This window comes from Ricinus communis, chromosome 9 (assembly GCF_019578655.1).
Source record: "Ricinus communis isolate WT05 ecotype wild-type chromosome 9, ASM1957865v1, whole genome shotgun sequence".
Taxonomy (NCBI): domain Eukaryota; kingdom Viridiplantae; phylum Streptophyta; class Magnoliopsida; order Malpighiales; family Euphorbiaceae; genus Ricinus; species Ricinus communis.
In genome coordinates, this window is record NC_063264.1 from 9,670,180 (window position 1) to 9,686,059 (window position 15,880).

The 15,880-nt window shown below is 32.9% G+C and overlaps 3 protein-coding genes and 2 non-coding genes across 5 annotated transcripts; 4 read left to right on the plus strand and 1 right to left on the minus strand.

Annotated features, from left to right (window-relative positions):
• The first annotated feature begins 744 nt into the window (after positions 1–744).
• On the plus strand, positions 745–2,126 carry LOC8282940 (zinc finger protein CONSTANS-LIKE 4). The gene is made up of 2 exons (XM_002525750.4): positions 745–1,438; positions 1,539–2,126. The coding sequence occupies exons 1-2, from the start codon at positions 917–919 to the stop codon at positions 1,821–1,823; spliced, it is 807 nt and encodes a 268-aa protein (XP_002525796.1). The 5' UTR covers positions 745–916; the 3' UTR covers positions 1,824–2,126.
• Positions 2,127–6,660: 4,534 nt separating this feature from the next.
• Positions 6,661–8,304, plus strand: LOC8282943 (ATP synthase gamma chain, chloroplastic). Its single transcript, XM_048379666.1, has 2 exons — positions 6,661–6,851; positions 6,911–8,304. Exon 2 carries the CDS (start codon positions 6,966–6,968, stop codon positions 8,109–8,111), a length of 1,146 nt encoding a protein of 381 aa, XP_048235623.1. The 5' UTR covers positions 6,661–6,851; positions 6,911–6,965; the 3' UTR covers positions 8,112–8,304.
• Positions 8,305–8,892: 588 nt separating this feature from the next.
• On the plus strand, positions 8,893–8,974 carry TRNAS-AGA. The gene has a single exon. It is a non-coding gene; the product is annotated as a tRNA-Ser (tRNA).
• Positions 8,975–12,308: 3,334 nt separating this feature from the next.
• Positions 12,309–13,727, minus strand: LOC8282937 (universal stress protein PHOS32). The gene is given in 2 exon segments (XM_002525747.4): positions 12,309–13,401; positions 13,403–13,727. Coding segments are annotated over 2 exon segments (768 nt in total). The 5' UTR covers positions 13,567–13,727; the 3' UTR covers positions 12,309–12,797.
• A 1,249-nt stretch (positions 13,728–14,976) lies between these two features.
• TRNAS-AGA lies at positions 14,977–15,058 on the plus strand. Its single transcript has one exon. It is a non-coding gene; the product is annotated as a tRNA-Ser (tRNA).
• The last annotated feature ends 822 nt before the right edge of the window (positions 15,059–15,880 follow it).

A 15,880-nucleotide genomic window follows, 5' to 3' on the forward strand; every position in this document is an offset into this window, starting at 1 on the left:
TTCACCACTAAAAGGATAGAAATAAAAAATTAATTAAAAGATAATCTAATTAGTATTTTTATTTATAAGAATTTAAGGGTATATATATTTGATTTAAAATAAGAATGAAAATGAAAACAAAAAAATAAAGTTGACTTTTTTATATGTTATTTAATTCAATAGAAATCAAATATTATTTACCATTGATATTAATAATAATATTTAATTATTTTAAAAGTAATATTATATAATTTGTTATTATGTCATGCAATAATTATAAAAGATAATATATATATATTTGCTCATTTACAATTAATTTGATTTATTTTTTATGAAATTTAAATTTTTACGTCATGAGCCAAGATTAATGGGGTTTAAATTTTGATGAAGCTTTTACTGTGAGCCGCATAAAATGACAAGTCACCTGTAGCATAGGCAATGCACGTTAAGCCTCTAATTTAATAAAGAAAGAAATATGGAGACAGACACAAGGCAAGTGGCAGATATTTAGTGGGTTAATAATAAAATGTGGTCATTAACATACTAAATTTCGAATTTCGAATTTCAAAAAGCTGCCAATAGAGAGTTGTTTCAAAGAAGCTAAAGCAGAGCATTAGCAGCCACCAGAAAGCCGGTAAAAGATTTTTCTTTCTTGATATTTTTTTTTTTTGTTTTTTAATTTTTGATTCACCAGCAAAATAAAATTCCGAAAACACCCCTCCATGGGACATCAAAGCCCACCTCTCAGTATTAAAAAAATATCACGTAATTAATTGCGGGAAATTAGGGTTGTTTCCATAAATCCCTGCGACTTGCTCCTTTTCCCCCTTCGTTCCCTTAAAACCCCCCAACCCTTTCTTTCTATCTTCTTGTTCCAAATAGAAGGAAAAAAGAAAAGAAAAGAAAAGAAAAACACAGTTCCAAGAATTTCAAGAAAATGAAAGGGTGTGAGCTATGCGGCGGTGCTGCAAGAATGTATTGTGAATCAGACCAAGCTAGTCTATGTTGGTCCTGCGATGAGAAGGTCCACTCTGCTAACTTTCTTGTCGCTAAACATTGTAGAAATCTTCTTTGTCAAGTGTGCCAATCCCCTACTCCATGGAAGGCTTCCGGTCCTAAACTTGGACCTACTGTTTCCATTTGTGATTCTTGCTTCTCTTTGCATAATAGCAGCAATAATCATAGAGATATTATTGATGATGATGGTAATGTAGAAGAGAGTCTTGAAGGAAATGATCACGATGATGAATTTGACAGCGATGATGACTTGTATGATGATGATGTTGATGAGGAAGAGGAGGAGGAGGAGGAAGACGGCGATAATCAGGTTGTGCCGTGGTCGGTCACTCCACCTTCCCCTCCCTCAGCGAGTTCTTCTGACAGCGAAGAGGAGATTTCTAGTCGGTTATTAGGTGGCGCGAAGCGCGTGCGAGAAAGCATTGCTTATCTTGATTCTGACGTATGTATTCGTCGTTTATTGAGTTTATTTTTCGCGACGGTCTTACTCAATTTTTATAGATCTGATCTAATCTTTTACAATTTATTATTATTTTTTACAGGATGAGATTGGATGTTCGTCCTCACAAATGGATTCAGGAAGAATAAGCGGCAACGACGAAGGGAATTCATTGGAATCATTCAGGAAACTGAAGCAGCGAAGAAGAATAAGAACGGAAGAAGAAGAAGAAGAGGATGATCATCATGATGGTCAAGCAGAGTCAAGATCAACGGCTGTTATTGACTCGCTCAAAAGACTCCAAAATGAAATGGTTACTAATAGAGATAACGCGTCTGCAACGATTCTTGGGATTTGCAGGCTGAGCAGAGATCATCACAACCGTTGATTTGCAATCTAAAACTAACATACTACTCTTTTGTTTTCCCCACATTTTATAACCAATACCGTTTTTCTCGATTAGTTTTTTGAGTCTATTAAATTATTTAATTCCCTATTATCTTGTGCTGATCCTCTTACTACCTTATTTTTTTAGTTTCTTTTTCCTTAAAATATTTTGTTTTCTGTATGAGGTGGTGTGTAGATATTGCATTTTCTAGTACTAATTTCTATTTTTTTGTTTAATATTTTGTTGTCAAGTTGCCTTGTTTTGATAATCAATATTAGAATCTTTGGAATGATATGTTTTACATGCAAGATGACTTATTTTAATTTCCTAGAGTAAATTTAATTGGTTTTATCATTCTTGTCAAAAGAAAAAAAGAAGAAAATCCTTAAATCTACTAAAGAGTAGCATCCATTAAATTTATTTGCGACCCGTTAATTCGAACAATTATTCAAGTAAGGATATCATTTTCTTTAATATTTCTTGTACAATTTGAGAATTTTTTTTCCCAACTTAATTTTTAGAGTTATTATGTGCAGAAATTATGAATATATAGAAATATATAACTGACTTTCACTCATAAATTGCAACACTATGTTGTAAGAATTACCATAGGGCTAAAACATTGGCTTCAAAAACCACCACAAATTCTTGGGTGGGTGGCAAATGGGGGCATGTAAAGGTCACTTCTCATCTCTCAAAATCATCATATATATATATATAAATAAAACCAGAATCCAAGAAAAAGAATAGTTGTCATATTTGAATGTAAGCCATAGGAGGAGAGGAGAGGGAGAGGAGAGGATGCCAAAATAATAGAGAGAGCAAAACGTGTGAGGAGGAGGAAGGAGGAATTAGACATTGAGTGGACCAAATATATTTACAGTAGACAATTACGTGGAAATTGTGATAGTACGCAATGTCCATGTGGGCAACGAATGGCCAGGGGATGGAGTGTATGGTTGATATAAAACAAAACCCCACTTCAATTACTTACTATTATTTAATATGTATGAACAATTAAACAAGTCCACTTGCGTCTCTCCATGTGGGTTTTGGTGGAGTTGTATTTTCCTTTACTTAGTACAATCATGACATTGATGTTTTTATATTATGTTAATTTTAGGCAGGTTTTGATTTTTCCATTTTATTTGTTTATAAATTTGAAGATATTTTGGACTAGTTGATATTAATTATATATAATTAAACGAATGCCTTGCATATAGATAAGATAAAATAATAATAATAATAATAATAACTGCCACCTAATAAATCAGGTAAAATGGGTTAATATTTACAAAAAAAAAAAAAAAAAAAAGGAAGAAGAGGCAAGGGAGTTAAACAAGAATAGGTTTGATTTGAAGTATGGGCAAATGACGGTGTCGGAAATTGAGGTCCAAACAACATGAGAGTGATTTGTGTGGATGGGAATCTGTAGCCCCACAAGCTACCAAAGAAAAGTCCAAAGATTGGACACAGTTAGGAAAAGAGTCTTGTTATGTTTCTTCTTCTTCTTTTTTTTTGGATACATGGAGTGAGGGAGGGATTGTCAATTTGTCAAGTTGTTTGGAACAAGTACTTGTCAACCATGGAAATCGATCAATAATCCGACCATTTTATGTTTTCTTTCATTATGAGAGCTAAGAATCATAAATTGATAATTGATAAGTGGGTCTGTTTAAGATATTTTATAGCTTCTACTGTCTTCATTGAATAATTGACTGAACCCAAAACAAAAAGATTTCCAAGTCTTTATGCTTTTGTATTTTTGATTTAGAAAATGATCATATTGAACTAGTACAGTGTGTATAATTGAACGACAAATACTTTTCTTTTATTGTTTCATTTATTGAATAAGGTTTTATGATCGATCTGTGATCCTTAAGAATCGACAATATTTTTAGAATGATTTTTATTAAAATGTTTTGATATTATTTTCAATGCGGAAAATAGGAACAAAAATCTGTTAGTAGAATATCAGGGTCCAGCATGTTACCAAAATCTGTCAAACAAGTCAGCCCCAGCGCCCAATTTATTGCTTGTCTACCTAACTTGGAAGCCGAAGCTGCGGAGTGTGTTGTTGAAGCCTTGCCCATGTTCTAATCCTTTGTATAGAATGTGCCGAAAGCAATTACAGACAAAGGGAAGCTGCTTTATATAAGCTTCACTTCAGCTGAACTCATGATGACTGATTTTAAATCTTAATTAGTAAGAAAAATATTACACCAGCTTTAACTCAAACACTCAATTTAATTTCATTTGATAATTCAAAAAATATAAAATGTGAAACTTTCTTTTTAATATACATTTATATCTAAAGTTAATATAGAACGTACCGGGTAGAATCATCATCGGTGGTAAAACATTTTTTTAAGAGTTTTAATGCAGCTATATATTTAAAGTTAGAATTTGAAACTTTTATTAAACTAAAAAAAAACTATTACCGTCTCATCTATGCGTTCTTAAATTAAAACGTGAAATATAACTACATATGATAATGAAAGTTATTCTCGACAACTAATTACAAAACTAACAATAAAAATAGATAAGTCTACTATAATTTAGAACGGATTAAAGGAAAAATACACTATCGAAAATTGTAAGAAAATTTGAACAGTCAATTAATTGTCCAAAGGTGCCTCCATAGAAATACTGTCAACAAAAATTTTTAGAGTATCCCACAATCTAAATGTATCTCTACCATAATAATAACCTGAACTGAAATTTTTCCAAGGGAGCTTCATTCCTGTGGCCTTAAAACTATGAACTGCCACTAACGAGTCTACAATTGCACCAGGACCTTCTTAACTTTGGGCATTTAGAGGAATTCAATGATCACCTCCCTTAAGGCTGAAGCTTCAGTAACTGCTGCTAATCCATAATCTATCTTTTTTTTCTCCTGTTGACCTTTTTGCATGTAGAAGCTAGCTACATTACCCTGTCATTTTTTTCCTGGAGAAGGATGCATCGAAATTACCATCGGGGAGCCTTGGAGGGGAAGGTTCCATTTGCTATTTTGTGTTCTTTTTTTATGGTGACTCTGTTTTCTCTCTTGTTGTGCAGGTTTCTCCATAATTAGTGCCTCCTTCCAAACCATTCTCACCTAGATTGGATCACATTTGAATCTACTTATGTATTTTGGGAAAATGGAGAACCTATTTTATGTATTTAATATTTCCTCGTAAGAGTGGAATAGCAATTTATTCAAAAATTAATAGTAAAATTAGATCATTTTAAAAGCGAGTGTAAGAATTAAAATCTGATTAATCTTTAAAAAAATTATGAATAAGAGTGAATAATATGATTTTATAGGTATATAATTAATTTTAATACCGCGGAAAGTCAATTTTTCTTTTTAGATTTTAATTGGCTGAATTCTTCTATTTAATATGTGAATTTAAGTTATAAGTATAAAAACATGTATACTTATATGTCTGCAATCGAATTAATTAGTCTCTATAATTCTGTTTTGTCAATGCTTCAGGCCTTGTGATTATATTCTGTTAAAAAAGAAGGGGGCAGGTAAAACTCAGTCCTCAAGTAATGAAAGTGGAGATCCCCATGCAAATTCCTTATTATGCCTTTGCTTCTATGTTCTCTGGAATATTTTGCTTTCTGAAAACAAGTTTCCTGATGTGTCTTCGCACTTTTATCTGCAACTCACACCTTCAGCAAGATGAACTCAGTTTACTGGTGCCCACTGAGTCTCTCAATTTCACCATCACAGGCACTCTCTTGAGTCTTCACCAGTCTATAGAACCCAATGGTGCAGGATATTTTTATTTTTTTCTTTTAACTTGTCCAATCTTTTTCGTTTCTTTTTCTTTTTTTGTTTTGGTTTCTTGGTCTCTTATATTTGTCAAGAGGAGAGGTAACTGGGCAGGCCATTCATTGCCTGACTAACAGGCCCTGAGTCCTAGTTTCTTTTGTAATCCATTCCTCCAGAGTTGTCGGCTCCAAGAAGAGCAGCCTCAATTGTAGGGCCTATTAGATTTATGTTAGCAATTAAATAAATAAATTTAGAGTTTTCTTAGAAAAAATATCAGAAATACCTATATTTTTTAATTTTTTAATCAGATTTATGGTATTTCTTTATATATTTCATATTTTACTGTATTAAAATATAAAAAAATATAAATTCAGAAACTTATAGATGAGATTATTAGAATTTTTTCTAATTTAACTACGATTTTGAGTTAAAACCTTAAATAAGCAAGCTTGAGATAATATTTTATCATACGTGGGAGTCTTATCCGACATATTCTATATTAATTCTAGCAATATATATACTAAAAGAGATAAATATATATATATATATATATATATATATATATATATATATATATAGTTTTTTTAACTTTTTTTAAATTGCAGTTTTAGTGTTTTTTGTTAATAATTGAAAAAAATAAAAAAATAATTAAAAATAATCACATCATAAATTTAAAAAATAAAATAAAATAAATAATATTTTTTAAAAAATTATACAACAAAAAATAATATTTTTTATTGATATTTTTATTAATTTTAGAATAGCCTTTGACACTTACTTCTAAAGTGGTTTTACTTTATTACTAAATTAAAATACTAATAGTCATAAAAAAAAAACTTAAGATACTGACTTTTAAATTTTATTTCAAGTTTAAGTATAATTTCTCACTTCTAATTAAAAAATAATAATTTCATTTCACAAATTAAATTAAATCTAATTATTATTAATTTAGGGCAGCAATTTTGATTTTAATTGTCAAGTTATTAAAATTTAATTTCATAGTTTTGATAAAAGAAAACATATAATATAGTATCATTTTAAAAAAAACTAAAAATGAAAATTGTTGTTAATCCTTATACCGTTTCTCTGCTGATATTCCTTTCAAGAAGCCGATGATATAATAGGGCAGCGGATTAGTCGAGTTACTGTACAATTTTCTCAGCCACCTAACAGCTACTCGTCATTTCTTCTTCGTAAGCTCAATCGAAACTCATGTCGATTTGATCCAAGAACATAAAATTCGTTTTCCTTTTCATTCTATCATCTAAATTTGGTCTCTGCAAAATCCATATATTTCAACTATAAAAGGGTTTTTGCAGAGATCTAATTGATATATTAGCTTTTATTCTTGTGCTATAATCTCAAGTAGCAAAACAATGTCTTCTTCCAATCTCACCATGTGGGTCAATCCAAAACCTTCAAAATTTGAAACTTCTTCACTTTCTTTTCGATTTCAAGCAAACCCATTTCGCCATTTAGCTCGAATTTCGCATCTTTATAATACTTTCTCTCAATCATATTCATATAGTTCTCCAATTCATTGTGGTCTCCGTGAGCTAAGAGAGAGGATTAGTACTGTCAAAAACACTCAAAAGATCACTGAGGCAATGAAACTTGTTGCAGCTGCGAAGATTAGAAGAGCTCAAGAAGCTGTTATCAATGGTAGACCCTTTGCCGAATCACTTCTTGAAGTACTTTATCATATTAATGAACAGCTCCAATTAGAGGATATTGATGTTCCGTTAACTAATGTTAGGCCTGTAAAGAGAGTTGCTCTTGTTGTTGTTACTGGTGATAGAGGCCTTTGTGGTGGTTTTAATAATGCAGTGTTGAGAAAAGCTGAGACCCGGATGATGGAATTGGAAAACATGGGGTTGGATTGTTCTGTTATTAGTGTAGGCAAGAAGGGTAATGCTTATTTTAAGCGAAGGGGTAATGCTTGTGTTGATAAATTTATTGAGGGAGACAGTTTTCCCACAGCTAAAGAGGCTCAACTGATTGCTGATGATGTCTTCTCATTGTTTGTGAGTGAAGAGGTTGATAAGGTTGAGCTTATGTATACTAAATTTGTGTCTTTGGTGAAATCTGATCCTGTGATTCGTACATTGTTGCCATTGTCACCAAGAGGAGGTGTCTGTGATGTGAATGGCAAGTGTGTTGATGCTGCAGATGATGAATTTTTTAGGTTGACGAGTAAGGAAGGAAAGTTGGCTGTTGAGAGAGAGAGTGGGAAGGCAAACAGGGAGGGGATTTTACCCCTTATGCAGTTTGAGCAAGACCCAATTCAGATTCTTGATGCAATGATGCCTCTTTATTTGAACAGTCAGATTTTGAGGGCATTGCAGGAGTCACTAGCTAGTGAGCTTGCAGCAAGGATGAATGCCATGAGTAATGCCACAGATAATGCAGTTGATTTGCAGAAGAGTCTTTCTATTGCGTACAACCGAGAAAGGCAATCAAAAATTACAGGAGAGATATTGGAGATTGTAGCTGGAGCTGAGGCACTAACAGAGTTGGATTAATTTAGGGTCCTAATTATCCTTCCTCTGTTGCTTGTATCTGCTAGTCTTTTTGCTAAGAATTTTGTGATTAACATCATCTGAGTATCTGACACCAGCTATCATCTAGATGAATAATTGTTTGTTGTAACCATAGCCTGAGTCCATGTTCAAACTTTAATTCAAGATCACATAAGAGCAAGATGTATTTGAATCAGCTACAGCATTTTGGTGGGTTGGGTTCCGATCAATTGGGTTGGCCATAGTTTATTTACTTGAGCGTAAGATATGGTGAGAGCAAGGTTTGATGCAATACATCATAGAGATAGCCATATTGACAACTCTTAGAATAACCATAAGCACAAATCAACTCTCCAATTAGACTATCACCTGATTTGGGATCTGGTAGTAACATAATTGAAACCATAACAGGAGGGTTTTTATTTTTTCCTACTATAGTCTATCTTCAATGTTGCCTACCTATTCTAATGTTTAAAAGACAGTGAGATGTCAATTCAGTCTCTAGCTCAAATTTATTTGCATTTACTCAAATTTTCAATTCAAAATTCATTTATTCTCTGAATTATCAATAATAACCAATTTAATTTGGGTTTGATGACCTGAGTATTATGAATATCATTGTCAATTTTGGGCTTCTAATTTCTAGAATGCTATGTTAAGTTTCAAAACTACCGATTTATAAATTATACATCTGGAATTTGAGCATGTCATTTTATAAATTAATTCTATTAGGCATGAGAAGTAATCGTTTTTATAAAATAGTGTGCAGCGTTCAAAATCACAGGTGGACGTGCCGGAGTGGTTATCGGGCATGACTAGAAATCATGTGGGCTCTGCCCGCGCAGGTTCGAATCCTGCCGTTCACGCCTTTTTTGCACGTCCTTTGGCAGCGCAGCCAGGAAGATGATATCATTTAAAGCTTCACTTAATTCAAATATTTAATTTAATCTTACCACTAATTTGAACCCTTTATTAGTAATAAAGCCACCCAGCACAGCTTTACCTCAAAAATCTGAACTCCAATCAGGTCATCTTTTTTATATCCCTTTTTGCTCACCTGAATGTATATAAAAAAAAAAAAAATACAAATGGAATGTTTAATATATTTATGAGAGGAGACCTCTACTCGAGTTTCATATATCTCTCTCGTACTAGGCTACAAAATCAAGTGGTATGGCCACAAACTAAATCCAAATTACATTGCACTTTTTGAAACGTTTTTCTTTTAATAATTAATTAAAATGAGAATTTAAATGCCGTTTTTAGAATATTCTTTAAGAGTTAACATTGATTACTTTTAGGCCATTTATAGATAAATGTTAGTTTATAATTTTTTGAAAAATAGAACTTTAATTATTCAAAATAATAATATTTTAAATACACAAATTACTAGAATTTCAATTTCAAAGACAATAAAATTCAATTTGAAAAATAAAACTTTAATTATTTCAAAATAATAACTTTAATTATTTCAAAATAATAACTTTAATTTTTTTTTTATTTTTTTTATCGTCACCAAATAGTTCAAGCATGGACCAGTTATTTAACAATCCAAATTTGCACGTCTAAGCTCTTACTATTACAAGTGCAGGAAAAGTCTCGACTCTGCACCCCAGGTATAACCATGACTCGAGCCACTTCAGAGCTGGGATAAAAAGAAAGCACTTAACCCTTTGGATTTTAGAGGAAATGACATGGATAATTTTCTCCAATACATAACCCAACAACCCAAATGTCCTTCTCGATGTAGCTGAAAATGTTATAAACCTTAAAATTTATAAGCCATACAAATATATTATCACAAGTCCTCTTTAAGTTTCATACATGAGAAACTCTTGACAAGAGAGTTGGGAAAAGCATGAGCATTCTACAAACTTCTACTCTGCAAACACTCCGACAAATAACACTGCCTCGCAGCATAACTAATCTTTTCTGATTGCAGACGATCACAACATTATCTATAAGATATAAAGACAGCCCAAGTGCATAATTGACATACTTGCATCCACATGATGATAGAGCAATGCTGGCACGTAGAGGGAGAAATGCATTATAATACACGCAATTTGATGTTTGTGCTGGATGTATAAGAGTATTTTTTTTTTCAAAGAACATGAGAAGGCAACGCTCAACACAAAGTCATCCAAAAGGGCGGGGAAAACCAAAAATTATTTTAAGCACCTAAGAGCATACCTGCAATGCAGAGTAGCCAACAATGGACTTGGAAGCTCAGACTATGCTTTTGTCAAGAAAGTAACAATATTGTCATTCGTTTAGCATGCAACTCTATTAAAACCATAAAGTAAAATGCTATTAAATTTTAACAAGCTAAGCCCTGACAGAGTTGAGGGCTGGAGCGAAAACAACAATCAATTTTCATTGAGCAATAACCACTAAAGGGAGATCAATTGCATCACATGCCATCAGACGCTAAGCAAAATCTAACTTCACAAGAAGGAGAAATAAAGGGAGGCAGCAGAATACATCACAATATTGTTATGTCACACACCGTATCATTAAACAAAATATCTAAGCGATGGGGACAAAATTATAATAGCACATAAAAATTCATCTCAATTTCAATCAAAGTTGGGAAGCACAAGGTTCACTGTAAACACATAAGACATCCTTGAATACAGGCAGACTAGAGATAGAACACTTTCCAGAGTTATAGTACACAGATATTCTTCTCATAGCAAGCAAAACAAACCTAACAATAGTTGCAAAATTTGACAAACTTTCCACAGAGCAATTAAGATTTACAAATATATGCAAAGAAATATTATACAAATCAGGCTAATAAAGCAAAAGACCCTAATACCACCATCATTTCATTTATGCCTTGTAGAAAAGTTAACACCAATGTCAATATCCCCTTATGTTCAATTGGTTCAAAGCCGAAAAAACAACCCACCAGGTTGTGATCTATTCTGGTACATCTCACAAAAATGGAATTGCCTTCCAACATTTTACGTTCCACTTCATACATGCACTTTCATATTTCAGTCTAACCACATTATGTTTAGTATTCAGCAGCACTAGCAAATGAGCATCTAAAAGTTGTTTGCCTCTTTAAGCTAACTGGATTCATCCATTATCATCTAAGATAGATCCATGGAATTTCTACACTACTTTCCCAGCTACGATACTACCCACTTAGATAAATTACCTAATAAAAAAGCATAAATATCCACAGCAAGAGCCATCACATGTTGACATTGAATATATTTATATCATAAAAGAACATAGACTAGAGACTCTAGATTTATTCATTTTCTATATGTAGTCCTGAGACACTAACTTTTCTTTAGAAATCATAAATAAGTAACAAGAATTAGTTAATATCAGAAGGTGACTCTTCTTTAGAGAGATAAAATTTAAAAGGAGAAGGCACAAGAAATACAATAGAACTCCCATGATCAGGCCAAACATCCACAAAATAACACACCTTTGTTATTCCTAGATGCTACAATAAAGATACATTAACTCAATCTTGTAATAACCAAGTCAAAAAGTCACTTATATGCTCATTCAGATCCAAATGGATTCATTATCACTTATAAAGCCATTGAAAGAAGTGAGGTCTAAGAATATTCAGAACTTAGTATTTGTTGATTTGGAATGAAAGAAGGCAAATATAAATAAGTGATGCTCTTCTTAATAACACAGAACAAGTTGTTGAACAAGAAGTATCTAGCAGTCTTGTTGTCAACATTATATGATACTAACATCCAATAACCACATATAGTCTACTAAATAGCTAGGATAGAGTATAATGCATAAATAATTAGTCATGATAGTAAAAGAAGAGAGGCTCTTGTTAAGGTTCTCATATTTGACATAATCAAACCTATTATAAAACATATCAAAAAGTAACCATCCAAGTGGATCATCTGGGACAACATATATACAACATGCATTCTTTCTGCCTATAATGAGCAGTCATTTATCCACTTATCCATGTAGATTAAAAAAATAAGACTAAAATGCTATCAACAAGTAATAAACTAACCTCCTCTACTAAATAACTATATGGTGTCTATTATTTCCATTAGCAAAGAAGTAGACAACATAAAAAATATTATTATCTCATAAACATTTTAATCACATGCAATGCAATTAGGCCAATCAAATACAACACAAGCATCCAATATATTTTAGACGTAGTATCTGAAGATTTGGAAAGAGAGAAGGGCAAAGTGAATAATAAAGGGACACTTCTCAATAACACAAGATGTTGATGAACTGTTCACTGTTAAAAAGACAACTCTTGCTGTCATAAATACATGATCTAGACAAATCACTCCCCATTTAAAGTCCACTAAACAGTTAGGATATTTCATCAACATGGAACATATTACTAAATAGGCACAAAAGAAAATCATATAGTCTCATTTCAAGGTCAAGACTCATATTTGACATGACAAGCCTATTAGAAATCAAAAACCAAAGTGACCACCCAATTGCATCTTCATCCACAACTATAACCAGTTTATCCAATACAGCTCTCATCTATATAATACATGTTGCTTCAGCTAATCATAGGCGAGCATTTCTCCAGTTCTCAATATCAATTACAGCACAAAGATCAATAATCATAAAAATAAGCAGACATCGCCGAATCCTTTTGACTCGCCTGCATTTTAGTCATATGCAACTTGCAATTAGACCAATTCAGCCATCAAACAATCACATGCAGCAGCCACATAAAAGCAAACATAATGATAACAACCAAAGAATCATTAACAATTCACCATTTTGAGCAGCATCATCAACATCCTCCTCAACAGGAACATTAATGACAGTTTCTTCTTCATCCTTATTATTATCATCAAGATATCGAACGACAACGACAGGAAAAACATAATGGTGAATGCAATAATCACTGACATTACCTAACCGTCCATCACTACCTCTTTTAACAGCACCAAAACCTCTACTTCCCAAAATCACAACACTTAATCCTAATCTCTCAACCTCCAAAAACAGTCTCTCTTTCATATCTTGATCTTTTACTATATGTATCTTATTCAGTATATGTGCTTCTTTTAACGGTTTTGCTATCTCCCCGGCTTTTGTCGCTATAAACGTATCGAAGTCTTCTTCAATCTGTCATTTTGATAATTCACTCTCATTCTCGTTATCATTGTTAAAATAAGGGTTGCTACTGTCTTTATCTTTGTGCTTAGGCGTGGAAAGAGGGAGTGGGCCCCAATCTGCGCCGAAAAGCATAAAGGTAGGGCTGACATGGAGGAGAATAACGACGTCACCTAGACGGATATAGTGATGGACGGACAACGACGGCTATCTTGCGGCGGTCGCTGGCGGTAGGGGTGGCAATGGCGACGGTTGGTGGATGGGGGTGGTCGGTGTGGCGAGGAAAGGATGGGTGGTGGATCTTGATCGTTGGGAGTTGAGGTTGGTCTGGATCAACAGGGTTTTGCTGATTTGGATTCATTTTTTCATTTGTTTAGGACTGAATTTTGATGTAGGGAGAGAGAGAGAGAGAGAGAGAGAGAGAGAGAGAGAGGGAGAGAGGGAGAGAGAGTTAGAGAGGGGTTTAGTAAAGAGCGAGAGGAATATGGAAAACAAGAAATGTTTTTTCTTGTTTCTTGGAAAGTGAATAGAGATGGTCATAAGTCATAAGTCACAAGTCACAACACAAAAAGAAATCTGTGAAAATGATGGGGAATAAATCAAATCTTTAGTGATCAAAGTTGGTTGGGCTTTTTCATCAGAATATAGCCTCTTTCAATTGGGTCACTTCTCTACAAATTTAATAATTTCATATTTATAGCCCTTTTATCTCATCGTTAGGCTTGGTTACTTGGTTCTAGTTCTTTGAAATTTTAATGAACACAGAGTGATTATTTAGATAACTTTTTTCCATTTGATATAAAAACAAAGCCTCTTATAATCTTGGCCTACTCTGTTTCGAGTTCATCCAAGTAGCCAAGAACACAAACCTCTAGTTTCCAATTCCTCCATCATAAGAAATGAGAACCTCGGAAAAGTAGTGAAGCTTTTGGCAGTTTATACAAATTCCCCTTGCTCAATTTTCTCTTCAGATGTTAATGCAATAAGAAAGCAGTATTTGGCTTCTTTCAATTAAGCTCTTGAGTTCATTAACCTTGGCACCATATTTATTTTGCATGTGGAGGTTTAAAGGCCTAACAAATTGTTGAAGGTTACCAAGTTTACTCAATTCCTTAGGCAAGCACTCCAGATAACACAGAACCAACTACAAATTGGTTATTTGTTGTGGTACCCTTCTTAAACACCAAGGAATCATGTTCATCAAGGGCATTTCTTCCCAACCTCGTATGAAGATGTCCTTCCATTTCTTTGCCAAATGGAGCCCAAACCAACCTATAAGGAGCCAATGCACCTTGTTGTAACAAGGACGGGTCTTCCATATTCAAATTCCAGTGACCACCATTCTCTATAATGGAAAAGCTTATTCTGCACTTCCTGAAGCTTACTTTCGAGTCTTCGTTGTTGGTCATCGCTTAAGAGTAGATTCAGTAATTAAAGGGATGGTGAAACTAAGAGTTTGCAAGTTGTGTTTCGTACGTATATTGGCAATTATATTTCCATATCATGAGGGCCGAAAGGTCCCTTAAGAGTCAAGCCAAGCCATTCATATCATGAGGGCCGAAAGGTCCCTTAAGAGTCAGGCCAAGCCATTCATATCATTTGTAAGTGACAAAAGGGGATGATCAATAACCTTTATCAAAATTTCGTCCATTTTCCCATTCAATTCAAAAATAAAACTGTATGTCAAGCCACTGATTTAATGTCACATTAGCAGAGTTTTAAGTCTGTAAAAAATAGAAAAAAGAGTATATTTATACTAACGACGTCAGATGTGGACGTGCCGGAGTGGTTATCGGGCATGACTAGAAATCATGTGGGCTCTGCCCGCGCAGGTTCGAATCCTGCCGTTCACGTTTTTTGTATTTTTTCTTTTCCTATTAACTTTATCTACAGGCTCTAGAATTTAACAAAATAAAGTCACCCAATTGTTAAGATGATTAACAAATGTTCTAAGTTAACAGATCTGTGTGATTTCTATAATCTGAAATTAAATTAAGCTCCTGCTTACATATTATTAGTGAACCTTTTTATTCTTTTAGGTGAAAGACAAAATTGAACAAGTGTTGTTGGTCAGTGTGTAGCTTAATAATGGTCCTCATAAGTTATAATTGAACCATGGATATAAGTTAAAAGTAAAATAATCTAAAATTCCTTACTTATATTTGCTACATATACAAATTAAAATTGATTGTTGTTAAATAATTAATACCTTAATAATTGTCTACCTCAAAGTACAGAATACCAAGAATTTCAATTGCATCCAGTAAAAGGAAAAAAATAAACTAGTTGATTAATCTTATTTGAAAACAGAATCTAAAAGCCTTTTAAAAGAAAGAATCTAAAAGGTTATAAAATCACACAAAATAACAATATACTTAACTAGTCTGTGTTTTACAGGGATAAGATAAGTAATTAAGAAAAATGAATATTATTTATAGATAATAATAATTAGTAATTTAGAAATTTCCAATATGTATGTATATTTAAATCTATATAAATTAATATTAAAAAATGAAAAACAATAAAAGTATAAAATTTAGCAGCCAACTTTGTAGTTTTTCTTTCAATTTATTTATGTACCTATAGTATTCATTGTGATGAAACATTTACAAATATTTCTTTTGAAAAGGTACCATCCATGGAAGTGAGAACCTAAAATCTATAAATGCCTTTTA